This window comes from Callorhinchus milii, unplaced genomic scaffold (genome assembly GCF_018977255.1).
Source record: "Callorhinchus milii isolate IMCB2004 unplaced genomic scaffold, IMCB_Cmil_1.0 Scaffold2, whole genome shotgun sequence".
NCBI lineage: Eukaryota > Metazoa > Chordata > Chondrichthyes > Chimaeriformes > Callorhinchidae > Callorhinchus > Callorhinchus milii.
The window spans coordinates 32,078,322-32,092,379 of NW_024704743.1; the positions used below are offsets into that span (position 1 = coordinate 32,078,322).

A 14,058-nucleotide genomic window follows, 5' to 3' on the forward strand; every position below is an offset into this window, starting at 1 on the left:
TCAGTCGAAAAGGAGGGTTTTGAGACGCTCCTTGAAGGAGTAAGGGAGGGAGTGAAGCGAAGGCAATGCAGGATGGAGTTCTATAGGACGGAGGCAGAAAGGCTGAAGGTCTGGCCGCCAATGGTGTGGCGGGCCAGGCGGGGGACATGGAGCGGAGGGAGTGGACAGGTTGATATAGGGTCAGCAGGTCACAGAGGTAGGGAGGGGCAAGGCTGTGGAGTGACTGATAGATGACAGGAAAATCAAAAACAAGTAGTGGAAGTAAAGGGTCACTTCACAGACTGGTAAGAAGTAGAAAGTGGTGTTTGCGCAGGGATTCGTACTCAAGGCATAAATGATTTGGACTCAGATAATACAATGTTTGGCGGTAAAATCCGCATATAACACCAAACTAGGGGTATAGTAAAATATGAAGCGGGATTGCAAAAAGATGTAGGAAGATTGGCGCAAGTGAAATATTGTGTGCGATTTCCCCCTCTCTCCTCCTCCTTTAAAAGGCCACTGAAGGGTTCAGAAAGGGCAACAAAGACAATTCCATGACTTGGAGTCCTGGGGACAGAGTCACAGAACTGAGCTTGCTCTCATTTTAAAAAGGTTGAGTGGGATGTGATCAAAGTCTTTAAACAATGAGAGGCACGGGTGATGGAAGGTACCTCATTGACTTGGACCATGAGAGCAGAACTAGAGGGCGTTTAACGTTTATGAGCCAGGCTTATCCCCAGTGGCCAAATGGATGAAAGTACCACCCCTAAGTATAGTGTGCATATACAACCTCTGGAACTCCATCCCGGTACCCCTTTGCCTCGCCCCCTCCCTACACAAATAACAACTGCCTAGGTTATAAATATAGGAGCTTTGCCAACGGCAAAACCTTCGGGTTCTGGTGACCTCCAAACCCACTCAGTCTTACTAATAACTGCATCTGAACACCCAGCCACATTTGATTGCCAGTACAACAAGTACGTCCACTGCCTACATAACAGCCACTGAGTACCAAAGTAACTCACTGGGATTGAATTTAGTAATCCATTCATTATTTAGCATCCATTTTCCTTTCTGCTTCCCCCCACCCTCCCGAGAGAGATGGCGCTGTTTGGAAGCTCCATCTGCAGGACAACACAGAAACTGATCAGACAGTGCACAGGAGTTGTATGTGGGGTGGGGTGGGGGGGGAGAGAAGAAAACCAAAAGTCATCCACCCAACCTCTGCTATCTGATTTACTCATAGCGAAGTATCACAATTTGCTGGTTTTTGGAATTGGCCAATTAGCCACATTTTGCAAATATCACAAATCCAACAGTTTTCCATTTTCACAAACTGAAAATAACAATTAGCACATGAAATCCTCTATGAGAATAGGGAAAATGAAATTCCACTATGCACCCAAACTGTAGATGAGTGGCACTGAGACACTCAGTTTAACACTCAAGGATTACTTTTATTCACCAGAAGATAGGGCGGGGAAGAGTGATGTTACTCAACCTTAAAACATCTCATTAAGTACACAACAAAAATGACCAAATATCCTGTAACAAATATCCTTTGTCAGAATGGTTCTGGGTCGTGGACCCAAAACATTGACCCACTTTCCTTTCTCCATAGATGCTGCCTGACCTGTTGAGTTTTCCCAGCTCTCTCTGTTTTTGTTTCAGATTCCAGCATCTACAGTATTTTGTGTTTTGACCAAATATCCTGTCCCTGTTTTAATTATCACTCAGTCTAATTATCACATTACTGCAAATGTCACTCCCCTGTATCACACCTATTATAAATAGTGTTTATCTGATTCCTCAGCTAACTTTAACAGTATGTGCACAGTTTCAATAGCTAAGAGGAAGACCCTATACTTGCAGTATCAAGAGGAACTTATCTCTCATAACAACTGCTCAACCACAAGTGGAATCTCCCTTAACCCAACTCACCATTGTGCAAAAGGAACAGTCACATTGCTGCAAGGTGGTCATTCTGTCGAAAGAATATTCACAAAGGCATAACTTGCATGTCACCAGTGGGTCTAGTGCGAGTTCTCCGCCAGCTGACAGATTTGTGGTGGTCATTGTGTTATGACACATCTTGCTAACAGACTCCATCGTTCCTTTGCTGAAGTCAGCTGCTGGATCCTGTAAACAATCACAAAAGTGCATGAGTGAGTGAGTGAGTGAGTGAGTGAGCGAGCGAGCGAGCAGGCGGGGGTGTTGTTTGAGTGAGTGGAAAGAGAACAGTACAATGGAACCAAACCTTTAGCTGACAGTTACCCCATTCACTGCTTTCCCAGAAACATCATGCGAATGTCAAATATATTATGCAATGAGTGTAAACGGTGTGTAAATGTGCCATGTGTAATGAGTGGGTTAGATGCTAATTATCTACTATTAACGTTCAGAACCAGAAGAGTGACATTTGGAAAAAAGTTAGGCTGAACATGTACCAATTGTTAACTATGTTTTTGTTGTTCATGAATTACAGCATAAATCAGGGTGTGGTGGTTTTGAAGAATGGGAAAACCAGAAGTAAAATCGGATATCCAACTGGTAGCAACAATAGAGCCAGGCTTCTTTGTGATGATCACTTTTATTTTATTGTTATCAAGAGCAGTAGACAAAACAACAACAACAAAATTATATTTATAGATCGCCTTCCACGTGGGGAGGATGTCCCAAGGCGCTGGACAGTCAGGGGTCAGTACTCGAGCATGGGGAAGGGGTGGTGTAGGGGTGAGGGAAAGCAGAGAGGTGGGAGGGCAATCGAAGGTACGATCGAAGAGGAGAGTCTTGAGACCGGCCTTGAAGGAGGCGAAGGGGCTGTGGGATGGAGTTCCAGAGTGTGGGGAAAGCCCGGCCAGCGATTGTAGGGTGGGTCGGGTAGGAGTCATGTAGCAGGCCAGAGCCCGCTGAACAGAGGGAGCGGGCAGGTTGGTAGGGAGTCAGCAGGTCAGAGAGGTAGGAGGGAGCAAGGCCATGGATTGTCATGGTGCGCATGTGGCAGAGAAAGGACAGTTCAGAGTCAAATAAGACACCCAGGTTCCTAACTTGCTTAGTGAGGTTGAGTGTGCATCCGTGGAGGTTGATGCTGCCAGCGCCCGAGGTGCGAAGGCGCTGGCGCGAGCCAATCAGGAGGGCCTCAGTCTTTCTGGCATTCAGTTGGAGAAACAAAGCCACACAAGACGGTGCTGGGGCTGGAGGAGAAGCTGTTTGCAGAGACAAAGTGGAGGCGATGTGAAAGGTAGGACCTGAACTAGTCAAGGACAGAATATTGAAGGTTGAGGTGGGAGGAGAGGCGGTGGAGGAGGATTGAATGGTCCACAGTATTAAAGGTGACGGAGAGGTCAAGGAGGACGAGGAGGCAGATGGAGCCCTGGTCACACATGGTCAAGATGTCAGGGTTAGCACAGAAACCCGATTGGAGGGACTCATGGAGGGAGTGGGAGGAGAAGAGGAGAGTCTGGGAGGCAATGGCTCTCTCAAGGACCTTGGATGGAAAAGGGAGATTTGAGATGGGCCGGTAGCTGGATAGCTGTGATGGGCCAAGGGAAGGTTTCTTCAAGGTGGGGCTGATAGTGGCTGTTTTGAGGGGGGTAGGAACAGTGCCAGATGACAGGGAGAGGTTGATGATATCGGCGAGTAATGGGGCAAGGAGGTGGAGCTGAGATTTAAGGAGAGGGGTGGGGATGGGGTCCAGGGAGCAGGTGGTGAGCTTCATGGAGGATATGATGGTGATGACAGAGGAGGGGTGACAGGTTCAAATGTGTAGAAGGAGGGATGGGTAGTGGTCAGCGTGTGGTGGGGGTAGAGAGGGGTTGGAAGTTGGGAGGGCAGTGGCAGCTGAGCAGATTCCCTCAACTTTGGACTCGAGGACATCCACCATGAGGTCTCCTTAGAGCTGAAGTGCTTCCACGGTGACATGCCTGGCAGCGGAATGTCAGAATCAAGTTAACCCTGTTAACCCTGGAAGCGAAAATCCTAAAGGTGGTTCTAGCTGGACAAGCAATGGGAAAGCTTGACGGACAGCAATATTAATGCATCTATGCGGTTTTAGTTGATTAAACTGTAGCAGTATCCCAACTACACTCTGGGGTCCCTAAGCCTTGGCTCTTGCCAACCTGCCCTAATACTTTCCGAAATTAGGCAAGCAAGATGGGTCCCTCTAGGGAAAGAGTGTGCATACCATTCCAACAATCCATCTCTGGGATTTCTATGTGTAGGTGGGATGTATGGAAATCACAACTTGGTTTGGATACTCTCAAGCATGGTGATGGGATTCCGCAAGTGTCAGACACCCAGCTGACCAAAAAAAACAGTGAGACACAAGACATTTAAATCCTGTCTGCCAGCAGTTCAGAAAGATGTTAAAGATACCATGACACTATTCAACAACAACTTCCACTTATATAGCGCCCTTCGTGTCGTATCAGAGCGCTTCAAAAAGAGAAGGGAGTTTCTCCCACTATCCTGGCAACGATCCACCAAAATTGCTCATTTACTGAATGTCTCTTTGTGAGACATTGCTGTGTGAAAATTGGCTGTCACGTTTGCCTACCAAATACACAATCACTACACTTGACAGTAAATTCTGTGAAGCGCTTTGAAATGTCCACCCGATGTGAAAGGCACTATATCAAATGTAAAGGTTATTATTATTATGTTACTACAGTTTAAATTACTCTGTAGAGGTAGTTTTCTTAATGGTTTTCAGTGATGGGTCAGCCAGACCAATAACACTAACATTTTGCATATGAATGGATGTATAATAATAATACGCAAATTTTAACAAAATTATTTTTATTATTATTATGATGTGCAGGTTTTGAATCTTTTGATGGATTTCTACATGGGCGAGATTCTTTCTGATTTGGAGATGAGACTATATAATAATAATAATAATCCTTGCATTTGATATAGCACTTTTCACATCTTCTAGACGTTTCAAAGGGCTTCACAGAATATGCTGTAAAGCGAATTGACCGTATATTTGTGGGCGAAACGCGGCAGCCAATTGCGCACAGCAGTGTCCACAAACAGTCATGGATTGAAAATAACCAATTTATTATTGTTTTGTTTTGGAGGGATTATTATTAGGTGTGTGGAGTAAGGAAACTTGCCCAAGGTTTTCCCTGCCTGGAATTGAACCCAGGTGTCTCGCTTGCAAAGCGAGTGCTCTAACCACTAAGCTTCAGGATTCCACAAGACTAAGCAGCCGTCATGTGAAGAACCACAGCCCCATTACATAAGTAACATTGTGGTTCCTAGAAGTTAGATGTAGCATTGTTTTTGTTAGAAATTTCTCTTAAAATTCTGTGGAGTCCTGTAGCTTAATGGTTAGAGCACTCACAAACAGAGGACCTGCATTCGATTCCCAGGCAGGCCGAAACATTGGACAAGTTTCTTTACTCCACACTCTCTGTTCATCTAGCAGTAAGTAAGAACCCAGTTGAAGATGTGATAAGGTGCTTTCTCAAACACGAGGATTATTATTAAAGTCAACACCCAATCTGATGGGTGACAATCTAAGTGAACAGTCATTTTGAGCTTTGTTTTTACTGTGCAAATAATAAGAATTAATGTACAGCACCCTTCACTAATTAATCCCTAGTTTTGCAGTAACAGAAAGCTAGAGAGTCAACTAATTACTGTAACTAACTGGAGTATCAGCCTTGAAACCACCATCCTAGGCTTTCACTCCAATTCAATGCTGGGGACGTTCTACAAGGTTTGGTTGAAATGTTAAACCGATTGTCTGTTCAGGTGGTTGCAAACATCCCTTGGCACTATTTGAAAACAGAAAGGATTTCTCCCAGTGTCCTGGCCAACAATCCCCCAGATAAAATTGGTCACTCACTTCACTACTGTTGGTGAGACATTGCTGCGTGCAAATTGTCTGCTGTGTTTGCTTGCAAATACAGAGTTACTAAACTGCACAATAAATCCTGTGAAGCCCTTTGAGCTTTTGGCAGCACGATAAAGCATGATATAAAATACCAGAATTCTTACCATTATAATTGTGTAGTTCTATGAAATACCTGTCAAACCACTTCAAGCATTCATACTCAAAAGGTTAATCTTGTGTGAAAAAAAACGTCAAATTGATTTCCAATGTATATGGTGGTTTAGTTCTGCCCTCAACCACAATGAACATCATACATTGTGCAAAGCCCTGTGAGTAGCTATGCAACTGATAAACAAACAACACAACATGGTCATCTCTGACACATACAACACTGTACAAAATCACAAATAATCTACCACTTGGAAGAGCTTGCACCACACCTTGTGATTCCCTGCAGCGCACCAAAAGGCAACACAACCAGTTTTACTACAGTACTGTATATGTATTCTGGAAGAGTGATTTCAAAACAGTCAAAGGGCCTGTTGCATCTGAACCTCTCTTGTGACCTCCATCTCCAGGATGTCCACAGCCCATAGCACATTATTCTTCCCTCTCCACTATCGCCACTGACTTTGAATAGTGGAGAAATTACTCACTGGGTATAAAATTGTACCAAAATCTCTTCCTCCATTCTCCCCCCCCATTGTATCATTGAGCCTCAATCTGACCTTCAAAACTATTAGCATTGAAACATTTAAACTCAGACACAATGTAACAGCCAAAATACGGTAGGTCCCAGCAGTAATTTACAATGTTTATACTATGTAGATACTATCTCAATGCAATAGGGACTGCTCATAATGTAAGAAACATTGTTTGAACCAAGAATCACACATTCTCAGTAGAAGAAACAAATAAACATCAAAGTAAAGGCTGTGCAGAACAACAACAAATGGTATTTATAAACTGTAGCGCCTTTCACGTCAAAAGGACGCCCCAGAGCCTTACAGGCTAGGAAGGAACCAGATTCAATCCCCAGGCTGCTGAGTAAGTTGATCTCAACCAGGACAGCCATTGAGCGGTACAACTGCATTGGACTCTATATTTGGGCTAAGCAGAGGAGAGAAAAAAGACGAAGAGCAGCCAAGGGTTTCTATTGCTGATCGCGATCTAGTGATTCCTGTGCGTGTATACCCATGGCAAAAACTACAGTACATTTCACCCATAAAATATACAGTTTGTAAAGTGAATTGACTCTATATTTGAGCTGTGGTTAGAGCACTCGCCTCGCAAGCGAGAGACCTGGGTTCGATTTATGTGAGTGCAAAAATATTAAAATGTGGAACTAGTTATTCAGCGGACTTTGCACATTGCGAGGTTATTGGAGTGTAGCATGAGGTCTAATTTCTAAGACACAACGTCAATGCTTTTTGGGGAAGGAAGTGGGGAATTAAATTCCTCACTGCAACCTTATTCCACCAACATTACTGGCAACTGCTAGAGCAGCCAAATGATCTCAGAAGCCCCAAATTGTTTTATAGGCATTAGTCAGTCACTGCATGGCTGTTTGTGAGATATTACTGTGTGAAAATTAGCTGCTGTGTTTATTGCATTTTTCAGTAAATCTTGTGAAGCACTTTGAGATGTCCTCTAATGTGAAAGTCGAATGAAATGATAATTATTATCGATTTATTTCTGCACCCATTACTTCTGTTTCTGTTCTGTTACATAGACATAGACAGGAAAGAGCGAAATAAAGGCCCAGGTGCCCATCAAGTTTGATCCTGGGAGAATCCTTCTCCTTCCACCTAATGCACAACATTCACCTACACATCTGTCCTGGCGCTCGTCTCTCATTTCCCTCCTAGAGGAGGCAAATAATCAGAGAAAACAAATTGAAACAAGGCTAATTTGGAGAAAGAACAATTCTCTTGGAAAATTCCATTCTGGCTCCCAAAGGCAGTCAGATGAATGCATCACCAACATTACTCAATATTCTCTTTATCCTAGTATTGTACTCCCCAACTGACATCATATGACTCACCGTTGTAGTCTGTCATATTATAGGAAACTTATTTGTGCAACGAACATGTAACTTCCGCCTACCCTATTTGTTGTTTCCTCTACTTACAGCAATGTGAAATCAACAATAGGAACCTCAGATACCTCATCCTTTACCAAAGCACTGAGGCACTAAGGTTAATTCAAGTCCCAGTGGCCTAGGAGGTAAATGTACCAACCAATGAGCACTGGGCCTATAGACCAGAAGGTTCATAAGTGCAATAAACAATTAGTTGCCTTTAATTACCTTCCCTGAATACATTTTCCAACAAAGATTCCTGAATAACTATTTTAGGACTAAAATAAATCTTTCCCTGTGGTCCAATGGTTTATTTTTGGTGGTTATTTATTGACATAATATTGGCCTGGCCTAAGATACAGTGTCAGCTCAAATGGCAGGAGAAAGCTACTAGTTCAGTATTTGTCCTCTTTTTCTGAGGTTTGGAGTGTCCTGTTACCCCTGAAGCATAAGGAGAGCCAATGAGGAGTCTTAGGATGAATGCTTATCCCCATTGTATGGGGCTGCAAGCTGTGCTGTCTCAAATGCAAGGATTATTATTGTTAAATTATTACAATAATTTAATAATTAAATTGCTTCTGTGCCAGTGACGATATTACTAGTTAATGTCTGAAGAAGCCACTTGAGATGGCCCATGATTACGGAGAATGGGGATGTGAATCAATTTAGCTGAGGTTTCCACTGCTGAACACTAGCCATCAACTGGCCCCACAATACTGGAAATATATGAAGGTAGGGCCATTGTCAGTTGTGATGCTCTAATGCTGAAATAACCAAGTCACGTTCGCTGTCCAGGATTTCAAGTGAAGAACATGTGCGTGAAGGGAAGGGGAAACCATTCAATGCCATACCTGAGCAAGACTCAAGAATTTCAAATGAAAGCATAAAATTACAGGACTGGTGGGTGAGGGGAAGAGAAAGTGAGGAATACAAAAACAAATTTAATGGTCAATTCAATTCATTTCATTCTCATCAGTTCAGTGAATGATCCCAGACTATTTCAGCATTTGTGGCTCCCAGCTAAGCCTGATCTAGCCCTCATATATTTTTGTGTTCCTATTAAGCATCAAACTACAGTGAATTCCTAATAACAAGATATTAGCTTCAGTAGTCACTACCACTTAAGCAGCCATGCTGTCAATATCTCGGCCATTTCCCATGCAAAATGTTAATAAGGGCCTCTACTCTACTTCACTCCACTTAATACATAATCAGTCACATTCTAGAAATTCTTGTATGTACTTACAATGTAAAATTTATTGGATAACTCATCCTATAAGATGGTGTCTTGCTTCGCTGAGGCCTAGCCTGCCAACCCTCACTGTCAAACCTCACCCATTAATAATGGCCACTTACCCAAGAGAACTGAGGGTATCAAGCACCCAGGAATCTGTAACTCCAATAGAAAGAAACAAATTTCTTCAATATACCCCCAGGAAAGGAATAGAGATGATAATAGGCCGGAAAAATTAATTGGTTCTCAACTATACTGTCCACTATATCTCCCAAAGGCACTCAACAACAACAACAACAACAACAAGATTGCATTTATAGAGCGCCTTTCATGTTGGGAGGATGTCCCAAGGCGCTGGACAGTTAGGTCGGGACCCAAGCAGGGGGGAAATGGTCAGGATGAGGGGAGGGAAGGGAGAGAGCGAGGAGGGGGTAGATATTTTATGGACACTCCATATATAAATAACCAAACAAACATTTAATATAGTACCTTTCTTCCCGGCGCTATATTAAATGTTTGTTTGTTTATGAAAGCTTTTCATTGGATATTTACAATAAAGTGTAGTGACTGTGTGTTTCATAGGAAAGCATGGCCATCAATTTGGTAACAGCAACGCTCCATAAACATCCATAATAATATAATAATAATAATCGTTACATTTGATATAGCACATATAGCACATTTCACATGCACTTCACAGGATGTACTGTAAAATGTGGTGACTGTGTATTTTGTTGGCGAACCATGAAGTGAATAACCAATCTTATCTGGGGGAATCATTGGCCAGGACACAAAGTGAAACTCCTTTTGCTTTTCAAATAGTGACTTGGGATTGCATATGGAGCGTATGCACGCACTGCATACACAGAATATCAACATGTTAACAGAGCTGCAGGTGTCACTGTGAATCTATTCTTCTGGTTACAGTCAGAGGTCGGTGAATGATGCATCATCATAAGGTAAGAATTAAGGACAAAAAGTGCAGACAGTGGGAATATGGAAATGCTCCATGGATCCAGGCCTGAGATAAACAGAAAATCTACCATTTCCAGCCAGGGTGCAAAAAGATGCAACTACAGTCGCTCAAAAGGTTAAACGCGTTGTGGAAAATACCTTGGGTTGAAAACAAAGTCAAGGAGGAGCCTTGAAAAAACACCGACTTAATCTTGACAGCCAGATTTATCACAGAAAACTGCAGGGGAAATAATGGCATTTAAAAAAATCTTTCAGTTTGGCCAACATATTTTCAATTCCAACCACATTACTTGTGAAGGGCGGGTTTGAATGTTATCAAGTGAGCCCGGCTAGAGTTCAGACAAGGACGGATATCTGAAGGTGAACAAAACAAAAGAACAAAATGCTGTCACTTTCCATTCATCCATGAGCTGTCACTGGAACAATAACTAAATCCCATACAAATTTCTCTCTGTCTCTGTGTGTGTGTGTATGTGTGTGTGTGTGTGTGTCCCTCTCCCCCCCCACTTTCTCTCTCTCTCTCTCTCTCTCTCTCTATCTATCTCTCTCTATCTCTCTATTTACCTACTCTACTGTATGTAGAGTTGCTGTGTCAGTCATTTCCTCAGTTGTATTTTATTTTTAAACAAAGCCCGTGGAGCAAACGTCTGGGATGGAGGGGGGGGTTGGGGGGGTTGGGAAAGATAAAGTGGGGGGAGAGGGACACACACACACACACACACACAGGTAATTATAAACCTGAGCTTATTTTTGGTGCATACCTTGGCCCAGTGGAGTGGAACTGTAGCTCTTTTGCTGGGAGAGTTGCTCAGAGGTTGAGGCGACTTGTCTTTTTAACTTCTGTTGCAGTCAGTGCTGAGCTGATCCAAAGCCGACTTGGACCTGGAAATAAACAACCCCACAGGACCCAGACCCTGGGCGATCCTCAAGTCAGTCAAGAGTCAGTCAGTCCTCCTGCGATCAGTGTACGTGTTGGAGCTGATGGTTTTTTTTCCTCCTCCCAGAGAAAGGTGACTCATCTCACAGCCACAGCCACAGCACAGGGTTTTTTTTTTTTTCCCCCCCACTTTGGGTTCAGGGGCGTCGGATCCTCTCTGGACAAAAGCTGCTCCAGCACTGGAGGCACCTCTGCTCGACTCCAGCTCTCAGCAGCAAGTTACCCAATACACCAGACCACGTCAGGAGCTGCCTCCACCCACAGGAGGTTCTGTGGTTCAGAGCAGGAAGCCTGGTGCTGACTTCCTTCTTTTTTTCTTTCTTTCTTTCTCTCTCTCTCTCTCTCTCTGGCTGGTGAGTACACAGTACTGTACTGTGCACCAAGGGGGGAGCTCACATTTTTTTTTAAACACGTATGAGACAGACAAACAGACAGACAGACAGAGACAGAGAGAGAGAGAGAGAGAGAGAGCTCAGCCTTGCAATCCCCACTGCTCTTGTGGCCAGTCCTTGCTGGAGTCCTTAACACCTTCCTTAATGCTGTGCAAACTCGAAAGTCCATTTTTGTTCTTTTTTTTTTGGAAAAAAAAAGCCCCACTACAGGATCTGAAATGATTTGGGGGTTTTTTTTTCAAAAAAAAATACAACGTCAAAAATAGCAAAGGAATAACATGCAAAATTAGAGATACAAAATGCAAACGTCCTGATTTTATCAACAGAGGGGATCTTTTCTTTCCCTTTTTTTTCTCAGCAAAACAACTTCAACCCCACCCCCCCCAAATAAATGGACAAACAAGTGGTTCACTCTCAACTCCACTTTGTTGCAGGAGACTGCTGAGAAGCACTCAGTGATCGCCTGTTTCTTCTTACCAGTCTTCTGTCAGTGAGCTGGCAGCTCGCCTATATATCTCACAGGACACATTAACCATTAGGTGGCTGCACTCCAGGACTCCACCCAGTGTCAAAAATGCTATATAAATGCAAGTTGTTGTTGTTGTTGCAGCCTTTGAGACCATTCTCTGGTAGTCGAAACTGCTAAGGAAATCTTAAATGTCCAAAGATGGTTTAATTCCTATGAACCACTAGGAATTCATCCTTTTGTTTAAAAAAACTGACCGCAATTGATCTGGCTGTTGGGAGTTGGTTATTTATAAGTTGTATTTTTAAAGAGACTTTTTTTCACATAAAAAAAAATCAGGATTCGATTACCATTGCTATTTCCACTAATGGGGAGTCAGTGATCCCAGTAATAAAATAGTGGCAAGGAAAATTAAAGGAGAGTTTAGCTGAATTTTTTTCACACAGAGAGTTGTCGGGATGTGGAATGTCCTGCCAAGTAAGGTGGTGGAGGCAGAGTCAATTGTGGGTTTCAAGAGGGAAGTAGACAGGTATATGAAGGGTAGAGAGGGATTTGGGTATAAGACAGGGCAGTAGAATTTAATAATACCTTGCTCTGAGACCTGTGCAGACTTCATGAGCCCAATGGCCTGTGCCGTAAATATCTGATTCTGTAATACTTGTTTTTCATAAATATGGTTTCACAGGTATCAGTTGCCCTCCAGAACCTTGTTAGAGTACCCATTCCTCCTCTGATCACTGACAACAAATGTCGACAGGTCGTTTGATCATCATAGGGCATCAAAGCCGAACCCCGTCTTCTCCTCCTCTGACATTCACATGTGGACTCTCCTTCTTGGTAAACAGAAACTCCACGGAGCTTTGTTTGACAACAAAATATCAGAATTGAGTCAACCTTTTCTGTGGTGGCCGAGGTCGTATGGTCCTTGAGTCAGGTGAGTTCTCAGTTCTCCAGGTCATTGCCAATGACAGATCAATCAGCCTGGCTCATCAGCAGGATCTGGATGGGCGGATTGGGAATTTTCCCACTCAGCTCCTGTTAATCCTTCAAGCCAAAGCCCTAACAGATAGGATGGTCTTAGCTAGACAAGCCAAGGGAAGCTTGTTTATTATTGTTATTATTATTATTATTGTTTATTATTGTTAGACATTGCTCTCAATGACAAGCTTTGTGGTATTAGCTGGTTAAACTCCAGCAGTACTAGCCTTTCAAGTCTATATGAAAGAGTCTTTAGCAAACCTGTTGTTTGGAAATGAGAATATGTATTATTGTGATCATGCTCATGTCATGTTGACAATGTGTTCAAATGTAACTTATATTATTCCATTGTTTGTTTGTAAATAAATAATTAAATAAGCAGTTTTTCATGAAGTTGGTCAGCCTTTCGGTAGAGATAGATATAAGGAATAGTTTAGAAAACTTCTGAAAACTCCACCATCAGTGCTTTAAGCCTTCAAACAATGTTCTTAGGAGAGATGCCTTGCTCTAATCACAAATGAGCAAATAGCTGTGCATGGAATGATAACAATAACAGCACTTTATACAGTGCCCTTCATGTAGGATATTGTTTTGGAGTGCTTCACAAATGACAACATTGAATGCTGAGCATTCTTTGACCGAGCCTTCAGCTCCCCTCTCGACTCTCTACCCCCTCCTCGCTCCCTCCCTTCCCTCCCCTCACCCTGACCATTTCCCCCTCCTCGCTCCCTCCCTTCCCTCCCCTCACCCTGACCATTTCCCCCCTCCTCGCTCCCTCCCTTCCCTCCCCTCACCCTGACCATTTCCCCCTGCTCGGGTCCTGACCCAACTGTGCAGCGCCTTGGGACGTCCTCCTGACGTGAAAGGCGCTTTATAAATGGAATCTTGTTGTTGTTGTTGTTGAGCAAGCGAGAAGGGGGAGGAGTGAAGGGGAGATGAGCAATGAGTAGTTTTCTGGGAAAGATTTAAAGATAGGTAAAGAAGCATGGTGTTCCAAAGGTTAGGGGTGTAATAGCTGACTTGATAAATGCACAGCTTTACATATTATTGTAGCTAAAGAGAAGCTATCATGGTTCATAAGTATTCAGAATTTTTTAGTGTAAGATATCAAATAATAGGCTGTAATGAACAATTTGTTTAATAACGTTTTGAATCACGAGTTAAAGATGACG

General features: G+C 43.1%; 1 protein-coding gene across 1 annotated transcript in view; it reads right to left on the reverse strand.

Moving 5' to 3' along the window:
• The window catches only part of LOC103184902 (E3 ubiquitin-protein ligase RNF144B), a 35,890-nt gene extending 24,743 nt beyond the window's left edge, over nt 1-11,147 (reverse strand). The window contains exons 1-2 of the mRNA XM_007903158.2: nt 10,875-11,147; nt 1,924-2,121 (exon numbers count right to left, since the gene is read on the reverse strand). Of these exons, the coding sequence (XP_007901349.1) occupies nt 1,924-2,091 (168 nt within the window). The 5' untranslated portion in view covers nt 2,092-2,121; nt 10,875-11,147. The remainder of the gene's footprint in view (nt 1-1,923; nt 2,122-10,874) is intronic.
• Nucleotides 11,148-14,058: the final 2,911 nt, after the last annotated feature.